The 18,890-nt window shown below is 36.2% G+C and overlaps 1 protein-coding gene across 3 annotated transcripts in view; it reads left to right on the forward strand.

Moving 5' to 3' along the window:
- Window positions 1–18,890, forward strand: part of AKT3 (AKT serine/threonine kinase 3) — a 397,863-nt gene that overhangs the window by 229,749 nt on the left and 149,224 nt on the right. For all 3 annotated transcript variants that reach the window (XM_027122450.1, XM_027122451.1, XM_027122452.1), the window contains one exon: window positions 10,205–10,336. In XM_027122450.1, coding sequence (XP_026978251.1) covers window positions 10,205–10,336 — 132 coding nt within the window. The remainder of the gene's footprint in view (window positions 1–10,204; window positions 10,337–18,890) is intronic.

Below are 18,890 nucleotides of genomic sequence, written 5' to 3' on the forward strand. Positions count from 1 at the left end.
ACAGATGGTAGGTCCATCCACATCACTACAAATGACCCAATTTTATTTCTTTTTCTGGCTGAGTAATATTCCATTATATATATGTACCACATCTTCTTTATGTTTTCATCTGTTGGTAGATATTTAGGTTGTTTCCATGTCCTGGTTATTGTAAGTAGTACGGGAGTGAACATTGGGGTACATGTGACATTTTTTTAATATTAATTTATTTTATTAATTTATTTTTAGCTGCATTGGGTCTTCGTTGCTGTGCACAGGCTTTCTCTAGTTGTGGTGAGCGGGGGCTGCTCTTTGTTGTGTAACACAGGCTTCTCATTGTGGTGTTTTCTTTTGTTGTGGAGCATGAGCTCTAGGTGCGCAGGCTTCAGTAGCTGCAGTGAACGGGCTTAGTGCTCCATGGCATGTGGGATCCTCCCAGACCAGGGATCGAACCTGTGTCCCCTGCATTGGCAGGTGGATTCTTAACCACTGTGCCACCAAGTAAGTCCCTGTGACTCTTTGAATTACGGTTTTCTCTAGGTATATGCCCAGTAGTGGGATTGCTGGGTCATATACTAGTTCTATTTTTAGTTTTTTCAGGAACTGCCATACCGTTCTCCACAGTGGCCATATCAATTTACATTCCCACCAACAATGCAAGAGTGTTCCTTTTTCTCCACACCCTCTCCAGCATTTATTGTTTGTAGATTTTTTGATGATGGCCATTCTGAACCGGTGTGAGGTGATACCTCATTGTGATGTTGATTTGTATTTCTTTAATAATTAGTGCTGTTGAGCATCTTTTCATGTGCCTCTTGGCCATCTGTGTGTCCTCTTTGGTGAAATGTCTATTGAGCTGCATGAGCTGTTTGTATATTTTGGAAATTAATCCCTTGTCTCTTGCTTCTTTTGCAAATATTTTCTCACAATCTGAGGGTTGTCTTTTTGTCTTGTTTATTGTTTCCTTTGCTGTGCAAAAGCTTTTATGTTTAATTAGGTCACAGTTGCTTATTTTTGTTTTTATTTTCATTACTCTAGGAGATGGGTCATAAAAGATGTTGCTGTGATTTATGTCAGAAAGTGTTCTTCCTATGTTTTCCTCCAAAAATTTTATAGTGTCCAGTCTTACATTTAGGTCTTTAATCCATTTTGAGTTTATTTTTGTGCATGGTGTTAGGCAGTGTTCTGATTTCATTCTTTCATATGTAGTTGTCCACTTTTCCCAGCACCACTTATTGAAGAGGATTTTTTTCTCCATCTTATATTCTTGCCTCCTTTGTCATAGATTAGGTGACCATATGTGCGTGGGTTTATCTCTGGGCTTTCAATCCTGTTCTGTTGATCTATATTTCTGTTTTTGTGCTAGTACCACACTGTCTTGTTTACTGTGGCTTTATAGTATAGTCTGAAGTCAGGGAGCCTGATTCCTTCAGCTCTGTGTTTCTTTCTCAAGATTGCTTTGGCTATTCAGGGTCTTTTGTGTTTCCATACAAATTGTAAAATATTTTCTTCTAATTCTGTGAAAAATGCCCTTGGTATTTTGATGGAGATTGCACTGAACCTGTAGATTACTTTTGGTAGTATAGTCCTTTTCATAATATTGATTCTTCCAATCAAGCAGCATGGTTTATCTCTCCATTTGTTTTTGCCATCTTTGATTTCTTTCATAAGTGTTTTATAGTTTTTGGAGTACAGGTCTTTTGCCACCTTAGGTATTTTGTTCTTTTTGTTGCAGTGGTAAATGTGATTGTTTCCTTAATTTGTTTTTCTGATCTTTTGTTCATAGTGCATACGAATACAAGAGATTTCTGTGCATTACTTTTGTATCCTGCAACTTTACCCAATTCACTGATTAGCTCTGCTGTTTTTCTGGTGGCATCTTTAGGATTTTCTATGTAAAGGATTGTGTCATCTGCAAACAGTGACAGTTTTACTTCTTTTCCAATTTGTATTCCTTTTATTTCTTTTTCTTCCGATTGCTGTGTCTAGGACTTTGAATACTATGTTGAATAATAGTGGTGAGAGTGGACATCCTTGTTTTGTTCGTGACCTTAGAGGATATGCTTTCAGTTTTTCACCATTGAGAATGATGTTTGCTGTGTATTTGTTATATATGGTCTTTATTATGTTAAGGTAGGTTCCTTGTATGCTCACTTTCTGGAGAATTTTTATCATAAATGGGTGTTGAAATTTCTCAAAAGCTTGTTCTGCATCTATTGATGATTATATGGTTTTTCTTTAATTTGTTAATATGGTGTATCACATTGATTGATTTGCATATATTGAAGAATTGTTGCATCCCTGGGATAAAACCCTCTTGATCATGTTGCATGACCTTTTAGTGTGTTGTTGGATTGTTTGCTAGTGTTTTGTTGAGGATTTTTGCTTCTATGTTCATCAGTGTTACTGGTCCATAATTTTCTTTTTTTGTGATATCTTTTTCTGGCTTTGGTATCAGGGTGATGGTGGATTTGTTAAACGAGTTTGGGAGTGTTCCTTCCTCTGCAATTTTTTGGAATAGTTTCAGAAGCATAGTTGTTAGCTCTTCTTTCAGTGTTTCATGGAATTCACCTATGAAACCATTTGGTCCTGCAGTTTTGTTTGTTGGAAGATTTTTAATCACAGTTTCAATGTCATTGCTTGTGATTGGTCTGTTTATATTTTCTATTTCTTCCTGGTTCAGTCTTGGAATGTTGTACCTTTCCAATAATGAGTCCATTTTTTCCAGGTTGTCCATTTTATTTGCATAGAGTTGCTTGTAGCAGTCTCTTATGATCCTTTGTATATTTCTACAGTGTCAGTTGTAATTTCTTCTTTTTCATTTCTAATTTTATAGATTTGAGTCCTCTCACTTTTTTCTTGATGAGTCTGGCTAAAGCTTTATCAATTTTTTTTTATCTTCTCAAAGAACCAACTTTTGTTTTTATTGATCTTTGCTATCGTTTTCTTCATTTCTATTTCATTGTTTTCTGCTTTGATCTGTATGATTTCTTTCCTTCTACTGACTTTGGGCTTTCCTTGTTCTTCTTTCTCTAGTTGCTTTAGGTGTAAGATTAGATTATTTATTTGAGATTTTTTTGTTTCTTGAGGTGAGTTTGAATTGCTATAAGCTTCCTTCTTAGATCTGCTTTTTCTGAGTTCTGTAGGTTTTGTGTCATCATGTTTTCATTGTCCTTTGTCTCTATGTATTTTTTTTTATTTCCTCTTTGATTTCTTCAGTGATCTCTTGGTTTTTTAGCTTTGCAGTGCTTTGCCTCCATGTGTTTGTGTTTTTTAGTTTTTTCCTCTACTTGATTTCTAATCTCATATCATTGTGGTTGGAAAAGATGTCTGACACGATTTCAATTGGTAAACATTTTCTAGTGCTTGATTTCTTACCCAAGGTGTGATCTATCCTGGAGAATCTTCCGTGTGCACTTGAGAAGAAGGTGTATTCTGCTTCTTTTGGGTGGAATGTACTATAAATATCAATTAAGTCTATCTGGTCTATGGTGAGATTTAAAGTTTGTTTTTCCTTATTTATTTTGTTGCTGGATGATGTGTCCTTTGGTGTTAGTGGGGTGTTAAAGTCTCTCAGTATAATTGTGTTACTGTCTTTTTCTCCTTTTTTGGCTGTTAGTATTTGCCTTATATATTGAGTTGCTCCCATGTTGAGTGCATAAATATTTATACTTTTTATGTTTTCTTCTTAGATTGATCCCTTGATTGCTATGTAGTGTCCTACCTTATGTCTTGTAACAATCTTTATTTTAAAGTCTATTTTATCAGATATGAGTATTGCTTCTCCAGCTTTCTTTTGATTTTCTTTTGCATGGAATATCTTTTTCCATCTCCTCACTTTCAGTCTGTATGTGTCCTTTGGTCTGAAGAGGGTCTCTTGTAGACAGCATATATGAGTCCTGTTTTTGTATCCATTCAGCCAGCCTGTGTCTTTTGCTTGGAGCATTTAATCCGTTTACATTCAAGGCAATTATCGATATGTATGTTCCTGTTACCATTTTCTTAATTGTTCGGGGTTTGTTTTAGTGGGTATTTTTCTTCTTTTGCATTTCCTGCCTAGAGAAGTTCCTTTAGCATTTTTCGTAAAGCTGGTTTGGTGGTGCTGAATTCTCTTACCTTTTGCTTGTCTGTAAACCTTTTGATTTCTCCATCGAATCTGAATGAGATCCTTGCTGGATCTCATCCTCCCTCCCCCCCACGTCTTACTCTGTTGCTGTGGTGTTCCTCCTGTCCCCTTAGGTTTCCGTGGTCCCCCACATGGTAGGTGCCCTAGTTGTGAGGATATGCGAACTCCATGTCCTTGTAGTCTGCCATCTTTATGATCCTTTGAATGTGTTGTTGAATTTGATTTGCTAATATTTTGTTGAATATTTTTGTGTGTATGTTCATCAGTGATATTGGCCTGTAATTTTCTTTTTTTTGTGTTATCTTCGTCTGCTTTTGGTATCAGGGTGATGGTGGTGTTGTTGAGCAAGTTTGGGAGTATTCTTTTCTCTTCAATTGTTTGGAATAGTTTCAGAAGGATAACTTGTAGGTTTTTCCCTTTCATCACTTTAAATATATCCTGCCACTCCCTTCTGACTTGCAGTTTCTGCTGAAAAATCAGCTGATAACCTTATAGGGATTCCCTTCTATGTTATTTGTTGCTTTTTCCTTACTGTTTTTAATACTTTTTCTTTGAATTTAGTTGTTGTTAGTTTGATTAATATGTGTCTTGCCATGTTTCTCCTAGGATTTATCTAGTATGGGACTCTCTGCACTTCCTGGTCTTGATTGACTAATTCCTTTCCCATGTTAGGGAAGTTTTCGACTCTAATTTCTTCAGATATTTTCTCAGAACGTTTCTCTTTCCGTTCTTCTTCTGGGACCCCTACAATTCGAATGTTGGTTAATTTAATGTTGTCCCAGATGTCTCTGAGACTGTCCTCAGTTCTTTTCAGCCTCTTTTCTTTATTCTGCTCCTCAGAAGTTATTTCCACCATTCTGTCTGCCCGCTCATTTATCCCTTCTTCTGCGTCAGTTATTCTGCTATTGATTCCTTTTAGTGTATTTTTCATTTCAGTTATTGTGTTGTTCACTGTTTGTTTTTTAGTTGTACCTGGTATTTGTTAACCATATCTTGTATTTCCTTGATCCGTGCCTCCATTGTATTGTTGATATTTTGGATCATCTTTATTATCATTACTCTGAATTCTTTTTCATAATTGCTTGCCTATTTTCTCTTCAGTTATTTGGTCTTGTAGGTTTTTACCTTTTCCTTCGTCTGTAACATATTTTTTTGTCGTCTTATTTTTTTTGTTGGGTGGTGCTGTGTTCTTGTCTTACTGGCTTTTTGGCCCAAGGCACCCAGCACTGGAGTTTACAGGCATTTGTTTAGAGCCGGGTCTTGGTGTTGAGATGAGGATTACCGGGAGACCTCAGTCTGATTAATATTTCCTGTGGTCTGAGGTTCTCTGTTAGTCTGGTGGTTTGGGCTTGGCGCACACTCCACAGGAGCTCAGGCCCGATCCCTGGCCTGCGAACTAAAATCCCTCAAACCACGCAGTGTGGCAAAAGAGAAGAAAATAAAAGGACCAAATAGAGTGACTGATGTAGAGAACAAACGTTATGGACACCGGGGGAAAGCAGCTGGTGGGGGTTGGTGGTGGTGGGATGAATTGGAAGATTGGGATTGGCATATATACACTAATATGTATAAAATAGATAACTAATAAGAACCTGCTGTAGAAAAAAAATAAATAAAATTCAAAAAAAGGAGCAGTACAAAAACAAACAATAAAAAATAAAATAAAATTAGAAAAAAATATATTAGGAAAAAAAATATAAGTGAAACAACTAAAACAAGGTAAAACAGAACCACAACAGAAAAAATAAGTGGGCGGGAGAAATGCAAAATGAGCAGAACAATAACAATGTATAAAGAATAAAATAAAATTAGAAAAATTTCAAAATTTATTTGAAAAAATAAAAATGAAACAACAAAATAAAATGGAACCACAACCTTAAAAAGAAAAAAAAATGCTGGAAAAGGCCTTGGCTGTGGGGGTGGGGCGGGGCTTAGTTGAGAGCGAGGTTTAGGCAGGGGGCGGGACCTAGGCTCAGGACCCATGCAACCTGAATATTCAGCACTGCTGGAGAGGGCCTCGGAGTGCAGAGTTCAGAGGTAAGGCACTTGGTGGAGGTGCGGGGGCAAGGTTTAGGCCCAACTTGGTCGGAGGGGGTCTTGGAGTGTGAAGTGCAGAGGTAAGGTTCTGGGTGGGGGCGGGGCTTATACTTAGCATGGCTGGAGGGAACCACAGAGATCAGATGATTAGGACCTCAGCAGGCTTTCTGGGGCCCAAGTGGGCAGGGGAAACACTGGCTGCATTCCCTTCCAATCCTTTGTTCTCCCGATAGTCTTTCGCCATCCTTGTTGATCCCCTCACTGTGGGTGGGCTTCCTAAGAGTGGGAACCCCTTCCCTCCCCCAGCCGCCCCTCCAAGGCTCCAGTTCCATCCTGCCTCCACTTCTCCTCCCTCCTCCCTCCCCCCCACGTCTTACTCTGTTGCTGTGGTGTTCCTCCTGTCCCCTTAGGTTTCCGTGGTCCCCCACATGGTAGGTGCCCTAGTTGTGAGGATATGCGAACTCCATGTCCTTGTAGTCTGCCATCTTTATGATCCTTTGAATGTGTTGTTGAATTTGATTTGCTAATATTTTGTTGAATATTTTTGTGTGTATGTTCATCAGTGATATTGGCCTGTAATTTTCTTTTTTTGTGTTATCTTCGTCTGCTTTTGGTATCAGGGTGATGGTGGTGTTGTTGAGCAAGTTTGGGAGTATTCTTTTCTCTTCAATTGTTTGGAATAGTTTCAGAAGGATAAATGTTAACTCTTCTCTAAATATTTGATAGAATTCACCTGTGAAGCCATCTGGTCCTGGACCTTTGTTTGTTGGAAGTTTTTTAATCACAGTTTCAATTTCAGTACTTGTGATTAGTCTGTTCATGTTTTCTATTTCTTTCTGTTTCAGTCTTAAGAGATTGTACCTTTCTAAGGATTTGTCTGTTGCTTCTAGGTTATCCATTTTATTGGCATAGAGTTGCTTGTAGTAGTCTCTTATGATCCTTTGTATTTCTGTGGTGTCATTTGTAACTTCTCCTTTTTCATTTCTAATTTTATTGATTTGAGTCCTCTCCCTCTTTTCCTTATGAGTCTGGCTAAAGGTTTATCAATTTTATTAGTCTTCTCAAAGAACCAGCTTTTAGTTTCATTGATCTTTGCTTTTGTTTCCTTTGTCTCTATTTCATTTATTTCTGCTCTGATCTTTATGATTTCTTTCCTTCTACTAACTTTAGGTTTTGTTTGTTCTTTTTTGTTGAGTTGTGTTAAGTGGAAAGGTAGATTGTTTACTTGAGGTTTCTCTTGTTTCCTGAGTTAAGATTGTATCGCTATAAAATTCCCTCTTAGAACTGCTTTTGCTGCACCCCATAGGTTTTGGATCATCATTCTTTCATTATCGTTTGTCTCTAGATATGTTTTTATTTCCTCTTTGATTTCTTCAGTGGTCCATTGGTTATTTAGTAACGTATTGTTTGGCCTCCATGTGTTTGTTGTTTTTACAGTTTTTTTCCTGTAATTGATATCTAATCCCGTAGTGTTGTGGTCGCAAAAGATGCTTGATATGATTTCAGTTTTCTTAAATTTACAGAGATCCACTGAAGTCAGGTCCCAGGATTGCAGTAATCATGTATCTGGACCCACTGTTGGGCTATGGTGCATTTTCCATCCTTAGCCTGGCCCAACCTAGATGTGTATGTGCCAACAGAATCTACAGCTGCTAAAGCTAAGCCTGTGTTTTCTGTGGGAGCACTGCTTGTTTGTTCAGATGTTCTGTAGGCTCTGAGTGTACAAGGCTAGTCTTGGAGATGTCATTTCACAGTTTGCACAGCTACAAGGAGAGATTTCAGCTTTTCTTCCTTAGTTGATGTCCCCTGGGGCTTAGCTGTGGTTACAACCCCACCTCTGTGTGTGGGTCTGCTTGTGAGGCTGCCCTGGAGCATATGAGTTTGCCCTGGCGAGGAGGGGGCTCAGAGGCTGTGTAGCAGCCAGGGTCACGGGACCCCTGGTGGCAACGGGTGCATGGGGAAACTGGTGGCCGCAGGCATGAAATAGTTGGCCCCAGTGGTGGCCCTTCGTAGTGCTCGACCATGGGTGCAAGAGAGCCTTCCCTGGCATTGATGAGGCATGTAGGGAAGCCAGAGGCCGTGAGAGAGCTGGCCCCCTTGGGGGCCCTTCTTAGTGCCCAGGGAGGCAAGGGCCAGTGCATGGGGAGAAAGGCTGCAATGGCAGCTCCTCCCCTTCTGTGTCACTTAACAATGGCCCTTTCCTGCTATGGCAGTCTGAGTTTCCTCCACAAGCATTCCCAGTTGTGGATTTCCTCACTCCCGTCTCCTCATGCTGTCTCCTCACAGCCAACAGCAATCCTCTCACTGGATTTGCTCCCCAAATCCCATATTCCAGCACCCAGCCCCTTTCCACACTGGGACACACGTCTCAGGCTGGGGCACACAGGGCTGTGACACAGACCATCTGTGTAGGTCTCACTCTGTCCTGCCTGCCACAGACCGGGTGCTGCACTCTCTTCCAATAGTCCCCGAAACTCCTCTTCTGTGCCAACTGATCTCCCTGCGGTGAGGGGCTTCCCAAGATGTGGCAACCTCTTCTCTTCTTTTTTGCTTCTTCTTTCTTTCATCCTCCCCAGTTACATGGGGATTTCTTGTCCTTTTAGGTGACCGAGGTCCTCTGCTAACTTTCAGCCTGAGCTCTGTGAGACTTGTTCCATTTGTAGATGTATTCTTGATGCATTTGTAGGGAGAGATGAACTCCACGTCCTCCTACTCCTCCGCCATCGTGACCTCGTCTCCTTTTATTTCTTCTTAAAATTTAATTGATTTATTTTTTCTTTTCTTTCTTTTTTTTTTTTTTTTGGCCACATTGTGCCATGCACACAGCATGTAGGAATCCACTTCCTTGACCAGGGATCAAACCCGTACCCCCTGCAATGGAAGCATGCATTCTTAACCACTGGACCACTGGGGAAGTCCCTAATTGATTTCTGCCCTGATCTTTATTATTTTTTTCTTCTAATTCTTTTGGGTTTAATTTGCTGTTTTTCTAGTTTCTTAAGGTAGAAGCTGAGGTCATCGGTTTGAGACATTTCTGACATTTACTTCAAATGGGTGGTAAAGAGGAAAGAAATACTTCTAAAAAGGCACAAAAATCTTCAATAACTTCTGATTGTTGGTAGGATAAAACCCCAGATCCTTAAATTGTTATTTTTAAATCCCTCTAAACTGAATTTAAATTTAAGATGATAAACTGAGCATACCTCCTCTTTCATCTAAAAGCCTATTAAAATAATAGCAGAGGAATTTTTAAAAGGGACAAGTCCACAAAAATGAAAAGCTGTATGAGGGAAGGACACTAGTGGAGAAACATTATCAAAATTTTGGAAGTTTGTGGATAAATAGAGTAGGAAAAGCATTCATAGAGAGGGCTATGGGGAGCAATAGTAATTCTGCTTGGCAAAATCCTGGTAATCACCTACTACTTAGAAATGGGAATGAGAAATGAAACTGAAAACAGGCAGATTAAAGACATTCTCAGAGTTCCATGACTCCTTCTTCTGCATTGGACCAGTTGCTTTCTCAGAAGATATATTGCTGTTGTTCTTCTGTTTCTTTGCACTGGGCTTCAGAATTGTTTTCAACATTTCTTATACATGTATCTTTCTCTTTCTTGGAGTCCATCCTTATTTTGATATAGTACATTCTCAAACACTCCCTTCAATCCTTTTCTCTTAGATATATTTGGAAATGTTTGTGGAGGACATTTTTGATTGTCACATTGTCTGGGAGTAGTGGCACTACTAAATCCTTAGAAACTTGAGTTCTTGGAAGTGAGTGAAAATGATTTTATTTTCCCTTTGCCCTTACTAATAATTTGAGTAGTTGTGAGATTCTACGTTTAAAATTATTGTCTCCACTATCTGAGAATTGCTTAAATTATTTCCAGCATCCATGATTGGTGATGAGAAAGCCAATGCCATTCTGATTCTTCATCATTTAAGTGTGCTTAGAAGTTGGTAAAATTTGATTTTGAGTAGATAATGCAAATATATACATATAAGTTTACAAATAAATTGCATCAAATGTTTCATATTATGTATTTTCATTTGTATTTTTCAGACAATGAATGATTTTGACTATTTGAAACTACTAGGTAAAGGCACTTTTGGGAAAGTTATTTTGGTTCGAGAGAAAGCAAGTGGAAAATACTATGCTATGAAGATTCTGAAGAAAGAAGTTATTATTGCCAAGGTAACTGGTTACTAGAGTTGATTATTAAATTTTTGTTTATGGTGTCCACAAGTGTGTGTGTTCACGCATGCACATGACTAAAGTTTAGAAATTCCATTAAATAACCAAAATGTTGATTGTAGGCTACAGCTACAATAATATCTGTATATTGATATTTATTTACAGTATTGAAACTTTCAAAGTTTGTAATATCCTCTGACTATTAGAATCTATTGTATTCCTTTGAGAGCGAAATATTTATTCTATGTTTGTGTGTTTGGGATAATGTTTTCACTGTATATTTGTGACCTATATCACTAATTACAGTAGTGATACTTTTTGATATTTCCCCCCAATATTCTGAGTTTTTTATTATTAAATAAAATGGTGAATAGAATATTAGCATAGATTTTATGTAATCATTGAATGGAAAAGCATTATTAATAACTTTAAAATACTACAATAATAAAGCTAAAATGATCACTACAATACTTCTACTTAAAATCCATCACCACACGTAGTTACAAGCTTTATTTTTTTGTGGTCAGACCTTTTAAGCTTTATTCTTCTAGCAAGTTTCAAATATACATTATGGTATTATTAACTCTATTTATCATTCTGTACATTAAGTCCCCACGAATTCTTTATTTTATAACTATAATTTGTATTTTAAAATATATATATTTATTTATTAAATTGAAGAATTAAAATATTATAAATTATGGTTGATTTACAATAGTGTGTTAGTTTCAAGTGTACAGCATAATGACTCAGTTATTTTTTCTGATTATATTCCATTATAGGTTATTACAAGATACTGAATATAATTCCGAGATATAGAGTAAAACCTTGTTGCTTATCTATTTTATGTATAGTAGTTTGAATCTGTTAATCCCATACTCCTAATTAGTCCCTCCCCTGTGGTAACCATAAGTTTGTCTTCTATGTCTGTGAGTCTGTTTCTGTTTTGTATATAGATTCATTTTTTTTTTAGATTCCACATAAAAGTGATATCATATAGTATTTGTCTTTGTCTGACTTACTTAACTAAGTATAATAATCTCTAGGTCTGTTCATGTTGCTGTAAATGGCATTATGTCATTCTGTTTTATGACTCATTTATATGTGTGTGTGTGTGTGTGTGTGTGTGTGTGTGTGTATGCCACATCTTCTTAAGCCAACCGTCTCCTGATGGGCACTTGGGTCATTTCCATGTCTTGCCTATTGTAAATAGCACTGCTGTGAACATTGAGGTTCATGTATCTTTTTGAATTAGAGTTTTTGTCTTTTCTGGATATATGCCCAGGAGTGGGATTGCTGGATCATATGGTAGCTCTGTTTTTAGTTTTTTAAAGCATCTCCATACTGTTTTCCATAGTGGCAGCACCAATTTACATACCCACCAACAATGTAGGAGGGTTCCCTTTTTCCATACCCTCTCCAACATGTATTATTTGTGGACTTCATGATGATAGTCATTCTGACAGGTGTGAGGTGATACTTCATTGTGGTTTTGATTTCTCTAATAATTAGTTATGTTGTGCATCTTCTTTGGAGAAATGTCTACTTAGGTCTTCTGCCCATTTTTTAATTGGATTTTTTTTTTTAATATTGAGTTCCATGACCTGCTTGTATATTTTAGATATTAACTCCTTGTTGGTAGCATCATTTGCAGATATTTTTCTCCCATTCGATAGGTTGTCTTTTGGTTTTGTTGATGGTTTCCTTTGATGTGCAAAAGCTTTTAAGTTTAATTAGGTCCCATTTTTTATTTTTGCTTTTATTTCTTTTGTTTTTGAATATTGACCTAAGAAAATATTGCTTCAATTTATGTCCTAGAATGTTTTGCCTATGTTCTCTTCTAGGATTTTTATGGTGTCTTGTCTTATATTTAGGTGTTTAAAACATTTTGAGTTTATTCTTGTATATGGTGTGAGGGAGTGTTCTAATTTCACTGATTTACACACAGCTATCCAGCTTTCCCATCACTACTTGTTGAAGAAACTGTCTTTTCTCCATCTTATATACTTGCCTCCTCTGTCAAAGATTGACTGTAGGTGCATGGGTTTATTTATGGACTCTCTATTTTGTACCATTGAGCTATATATTTGTTTTTGTTCCAGTACCATGCTGTTTTAATTACTGTAGCTCTGTAATGTAGTCTAATGTCAGGGAGCATGTTATTTCCAGCTCTGTTCTTCTGTCTCAAGATTGCTTTTGCAATTTAGGGTCTTTTGTTGTTCCATATAAATTTTAGGAATATTTGTTCTAGCTCTGTGACTAATGTCATAGGTATTTGGTTAGGAATTGCATTAAATCTATAGATTTAATGGGTAGTATGGCCATTTTAATTATATTAATTCTTCCAATCCATGGGCATTCCATTTCATCGTTGAATGATCTTCAGTTTCCTTTATCAGTGTTTTATAGTTTTCAATGTATAGATCTTCATCTCCTTGGTTAAGTTTCTTCCTAGGTATTTTTTTTTATTTTTTTACACCATTTCAAATGGGATTGTTTTTTTTTTACTTCTTCTTGTTGGTATATCATTATTAGTGTAAAGAAACCAATTTGTGTATAGTGGTCTTTTATCCTGCTATCTTGCTGAATTCATTTATTAGTTCTAATAGTTTTTATGTGGCAATTTTAGGGTTCTCTATATTGAGTATCATGTCATCTGCAATTAATGACAGTTTTATCTCTTTCCTTCCAATTTGGATACCTTTTATTTCTTTTCTTATCTGATTGCTGTGGCTAAGACTGTCAATGCTATGTTAAATAGAAATGGTAAGAGTGGGAATCCTTGTCTTGTTCCTGAATTTAGTGGGAAGTCTTTCAGCTTTTAACTGTTCATTTTGTGTTGGCTGTTGTTTTGCTGTAAACGGCCTTTAATATGTTGAAATATGTTCCCTCTCTCTCTATACCTACTTTGGTGAACATTTTTATCATAAATGAATGTTGTCAAATACTTTTTCTGCATCTATTGAGATGATCATCTGGTTTTTGCCTTTCCTTTTTTTTAATGTGGTATATCACATTGACTGATTTGTGTATGTTGAACCATCCTTCTGGCCCTGGAATGAATCCAAGTTGATCATGGTGCATGGTCCTTTTTATGTCATGTTGGATTCAGTTTGCTAATATTTTGTTGAGGATTTTTGCATCTAAATTTATCAAAGATATTGGCTTATAATTTTCTTTTTTTGTAATGCCTTTGTCTGGTTTTGGTATCTGGGTGATGGTGGCCTCATAAAATAAATTTGGAAGGGTTCCCTCCTCTTTCATTTTTTCAGAATAGTTTGAGAAGGATTGTTATGAGTTCTTCTTTGTTTGTTTGTTAGAATCCCCAGTGAAGCAGTTTGGTCCTGGATTTTTGTTTGACAGAATTTTAAAATTACACATTCTCTTTCACATCTAGTGATTGGTGTGTTCAAATGATCTGTTTCTTCTTGACTTAGTTTTGGCAGACTGTATATTTTTAGAGATGTACATTTCTTCTAGGTTGTCCAGTGTTTTGGCATACAGCTCTTCATAGTATTCTGTATGATTTTTTGTATCTCTGTGGTATTGGTTGTTGTTACATCTCTTTCATTTCTTATTTTCTTTATTTGGGTCCTCTCTCTTTTCTTCTTGGTGTGCTTAGCTAGAGGTTTTTCGATTTTATCTTTTCAAAATAAACAGCTCTTGGTTTTATTGATCTTTTCTGGGTTTTTTTTAATCTATTTTATTTATTCAATCTCTGATCTTATAATTTCTTGTCTTCTGCTGACTTTGGGTTTTGTTTGTTCTTCTTTTTCTAATTCTTTTAGGTGGTAGGTTAGGTTGTTTATTTGAGATTTTACTTGTTTCTTGAGGAAGGCCTGTATCCCTATGTACTTTTCTCTTAACACTGTTTTGCTGTATCCCATAGATTTTGTAAGGTTGTGTTATCATTTTCGTTTGCCTTGAAGTATTTTCTGATTCCTTTTTTGATTTCATCGTTGACTCATTGATTTTTAAGTAGCATGTTGTTTAGTCTCCCCATGTTTGTTCTTTTCACATTTTTCTTTCTGTGGTTGATTTCTGTTTTCATTCAGAATTTTGTACCTTTTGACCTCCATCACCCATTTTACGCACCTACTGCTTCTCGCTGTTCTCTGTGAGTTCACGCCTTTCTTTCTCTCCTTTCTTTCCCTTCCTTCCTTCCTTCCTTTCTTTCTTTCTCTTTCTTTCTTTCTTTCTTTCTTTCTTTCTTTCTTTCTTTCTTTCTTTCTTTCTTTCTTTTTCTTTCTTTCTTTCTTTCTTTCTTCTTTCTCTGTCTTCCTCCCTCCCTCCCTTTCTCTCTCTCTCTCTCTTTCTCTGTTTCTTTCTCCCTTCCTTCCTCCCTCCACATATAAGTGGAATCAAACAGTATTTGTCTTTCACTGACTTATTTCACTTAGCAAAATGCCCTCAAGTCCCTTCCATATTATTGCAAGTGGCAAGATTTACTTCTTTTTGTGGCTGAATAATATTCCACTGTGTGTATCACATTTTCTTCTTCCATTCATCCATTGATGGATACATGGATTTATAAATTGTTTCCATGTCTTGGCTATTGTATATAATGCTGCAACGTACAGGGAAGTGCAGCTTTCTTTTCACAATAGTGATTTTGTTTCCTTTGGACAAATACCCAGAAGTTTAGTTGCTGGATCAGATTGTAGTTTTAATTTTTTTGACAAACTTCCATACTGTTTTATATAGTGGCTACATCAGTTTACATTCTCACCTGCTGTGTACGGGGGTTTCTTTTCTCCACACCCTCGCCAACATTTATTTCTTGCCATTCTAACAGGTGTGAGGTGATAGCTCTATGTGGTTTGGATTTGCATTTCTGTGATGGTTAGTGATGTTCAGCACCTTTTCATGTACCTGTTGGCCATCTGTATGTTTTCTGTGGAAAATTGTTTATTCAGATCCTCTGACCATTTTTCAATCAGATTGTTTGGTTTTTTGCTATTAAGTTATATGCGTTCTTAATATTTTGGATATTAAACCCTTACCAGATATATGACTTGCAAATATTTTCTCTCATTTAGTAGGTTTTATTTTCATTTTGTTGATGGTTTCCTTTGCTATGCATAAGCCATTTATTGATTTTTCTTTATGATATCAAATTTAAAAAATTAATTGACACAACTGGTGTCAAGAAGCTTACCACCTATATTTTTTCTAGTAATTTCACGTTTTAGGTCTTACATTCAAGTTTTTAATCCATTTGGGGTTGATTTTTGTGTATGGTGTAAGAAGGTGGTCCAGTTTCATTCTTTTGCTTGTGGCTTCTTAGTTGTCCTAGCACCATTTATTGAAGAGAGTGTCCTTTCCCCATCATGTGTTCTTGGTTCCTTAGTTGTAAGTTAATTGACCGTATATGCATGGGTTTATTTTTGGGCACTCTGTTCTGTTCCACTGATATTTGTGTTTGTCTTTATGCCAATACAATGTCATTTTGACAAGTATAGTATTGCAATATAGTTTGAAATCAGGGAGCATGATGTCTCTAGCTTTGTTCTTTCTCAAGACTGCTTTGGCTATTTGGGGTCTTTGTTGTTACATACACATTTTAGGTTTTTTTGTTCTATTTCTGTAAAAAATGTCATTGGAATTTTGATAGGGATTGCACTGAATTATCAAAGCCTTGTAGTTTTAGGTGTACAGGTCTCCTACCTCCTTGTTTAACTTTGTTCTTTAGTATTTTAATTTCTCTAATGCTGTTATAAATGGTATTTTTTTATTAAAAACTTTTCTCTTTTTGAGACTTTGTTATTGGTGTATAGAAACCAATTAATTTTTGTATATTGATTTTGTATCCTGCAACTTTACTGCATTTGTTTATCAGTTCTACTACTCTTTAGGGTATTCTGTATATAAGATTATGCTTATGCAAATAGAGATGGTTTTACTTCTTCCTTTCTGATTTAGATTCCTTTTATTTTATTTTATTTTTTTATTGTCTAATTGCTCTGGCTAGGACATCCAATACAATGCTAAATAAAAGTGGTAGGTTGGGCCTCCTATGTTGCTCCTGTTCTTAGAGGAAAAGCTTTCAGCTTTTTTCCACTGAGTGTGATGTTAGCTGTGAATTTGTCATATATGGCCTTTATTATGCTGAGATATGTTCCACCTATAGCCACTTTGTTGAGAGATTTTATCAGAAATGGATGTTGAATTTTGTCAGATGCTTTTTCTTTATCTTTTGAAATGATCATATGATTTTTATCCTTCCTCTTGTTAATGGGGTGTATGACGTTGAATGATTTGCAGATGTTGAACCATCCTGGCATCTCTGGAATAAATCCCACTTGATTGTGGTGTATGATCCTTTTAATGTATTGTTGAATTCAGTTTTCTGATATCTTATTTAGGAGTTTTGCATCCATATTCATCAAAGATATTGGTCTGTAATTTTCTTTTTCTGTGGTGGTGTTGTGTGCTTTTTGGTATCCTGGTAACACTGGCCTAATACAATGAGTTTAGAGTGTTTTGTCATCTTCTATATTCTTGAAGAGTTTCAGAAGAAGGACTGGTACTAATTTTTCTTTAAATGTTGATAGAATTTACCAGTGAGGCCATCTGATCCTGGGCTTTTATTTTTTGGGAGATTTGTGATTACTGATGCAAACGCCATGTTCATTATTCATCTGTTCAGACTTCCTATTACTTCATGATTCAGTCTTGGTAAGTTGTATGTTTCTAGGAATTTATCCATTTTTTCTGAGTTATCTAATTTGTTATCGTATAATTGTTCACTGACCCTTATGATCCTTTATATTTCTGTGGTATCAGTTTTGAATGTTCTCCCCTTTTGTTTATGATTTCATTTGAGTCATCTCTCCTCATTTCTTTTTTTTAAATTAATTTATTTTGTTTATTTATTTTTGGCTGCATTGGGTCTTAGTTGCTTCATGTGGGCTTTCTCTAGTTGCAGCAAGCGGGAGCTACTCTTCGTTGCGGTGTGCGGGCTTCTCATTGCGTTGGCTTCTTTTGTTGCAGAGCACGGGCTCTAGGCATGCAGGCATCAGTAGTTGTAACACGCGGGCTCAGTAGTTGTCGTGCATGGGCTTAGTTGCTCCGCAGCATGTGGGAACTTCCTGGACCAGGGCTTGAACCTGTGTTCCCTGCATTGTCAGGCGGATTCTTAACCACTGCGCCACCAGGAGAGCCCTCTCCTCTTTTCTTAATTTGTTTTGCTAAAGGTTTGTAAATTTTATCTTTTCAAAAAGCCAACTCTTAGTTTTGTTGATTTTTTTAAAAAGTGTCTTTCTAATCTTTGTTTCGTTCATTTCTGCTCTAATCTATATTATTTCCTTCCTTCTGTCAACTGTGGGCTTACTGTGTTCTTTTTCTAGATCCTTAAGGTGTAAAATTAGGTTCTTTATTTTAGATTTTTCTTTTTTCTTAATGTAGGCATTTATCACTACCAACTTTCCTATTAGAATTTCTTTTTCTGCATTCCATAAATTTTGGTGCACTGTGTTTCCATTTCTTTTGTCTCAAGAATTTTTTGATTTCCCTTTTGATTTCTTTTTTGACTCATTGGTTCTTCAGAAGTGTTTTGCTTATTTTCTATATAATTGTGAGCTTTCCAGCTTCACTCCTGTTATTTTTAGTTTCATACTACAGTGGTTGGAAACTATAGTTGGTATAATTTTAATCTTCTGAAATTTGTTATGACTTGTTTTGTGATCTAACATATACTCCATCCCAGAGAATGTTGTGTGTGTACTTGAGAAGAATATGTATTGTGAAGCCGTTGGATGGAATCTTTTGTATATATCTGTTAGGTCCAATTGCTCTAAAGTGTAGTTCAATCCGTTATTGTCTTGTTGATTTTCTATATGGATGATCTTTCCATTGTTGAAAGTGGGGTACTGAAGTCCTTTACTATTATTGCATTGCTGTCTATTTCAGCCTTTATATTTGGTGACAATTGTTTAATATATTTTGATGCTCTCATATTGGGTGTGTATATATTTACAATTGTTATGTCCTCTTGATGAATCGATCCCTTTATCGTTATATAATGACCTTCCTTTTCTTTTACAACTTTTGACTTAAAGTCGAAATTGAACTTAAAGTTCAATTCTTACAACTTTCGACTTAAAGTCTATTTGTCTGATAGAAGTATAGCTACTCCTTGTCTCTTTTGGTTTCCATTTACATGGAATATCCTCTTCCATCCCTTCCCTTTCATCATATGAGTTTCCTTAAAGCTTAAGTGAGTCTGTTTTAGGTAGCATGTAGTTGGGTTTTGTTTTTTTATCTACTCAGCAACTCTGTGTTTTTTAATTGGAGATGTTAAACCATTTATATTTTAAGGAATTACTGATGATGAAAGATTTACTATCACCATCTGGTTAATTGCTTTCTAATTATTTTATAGTTTCTTTTTTCTTTTCTTCCTCTCTTGCTTGCTTTTTTTGTGAATTGTTCATTTTATATAGTGGTATATTTGATTCTTTTTATCATTTGTGTATCAGAGTTCTTTGCTTTGTGATTACCCTGCTGTTCATAATACATTTTACAGTTATAGCAGTCTATTTTAAGTTGATAA

This window comes from Aethalodelphis obliquidens, unplaced genomic scaffold (genome assembly GCF_003676395.1).
Source record: "Aethalodelphis obliquidens isolate GAN/ISIS:26980383/991018 unplaced genomic scaffold, ASM367639v1 scaffold24, whole genome shotgun sequence".
Classification (NCBI taxonomy): Eukaryota; Metazoa; Chordata; class Mammalia; order Artiodactyla; family Delphinidae; genus Aethalodelphis; species Aethalodelphis obliquidens.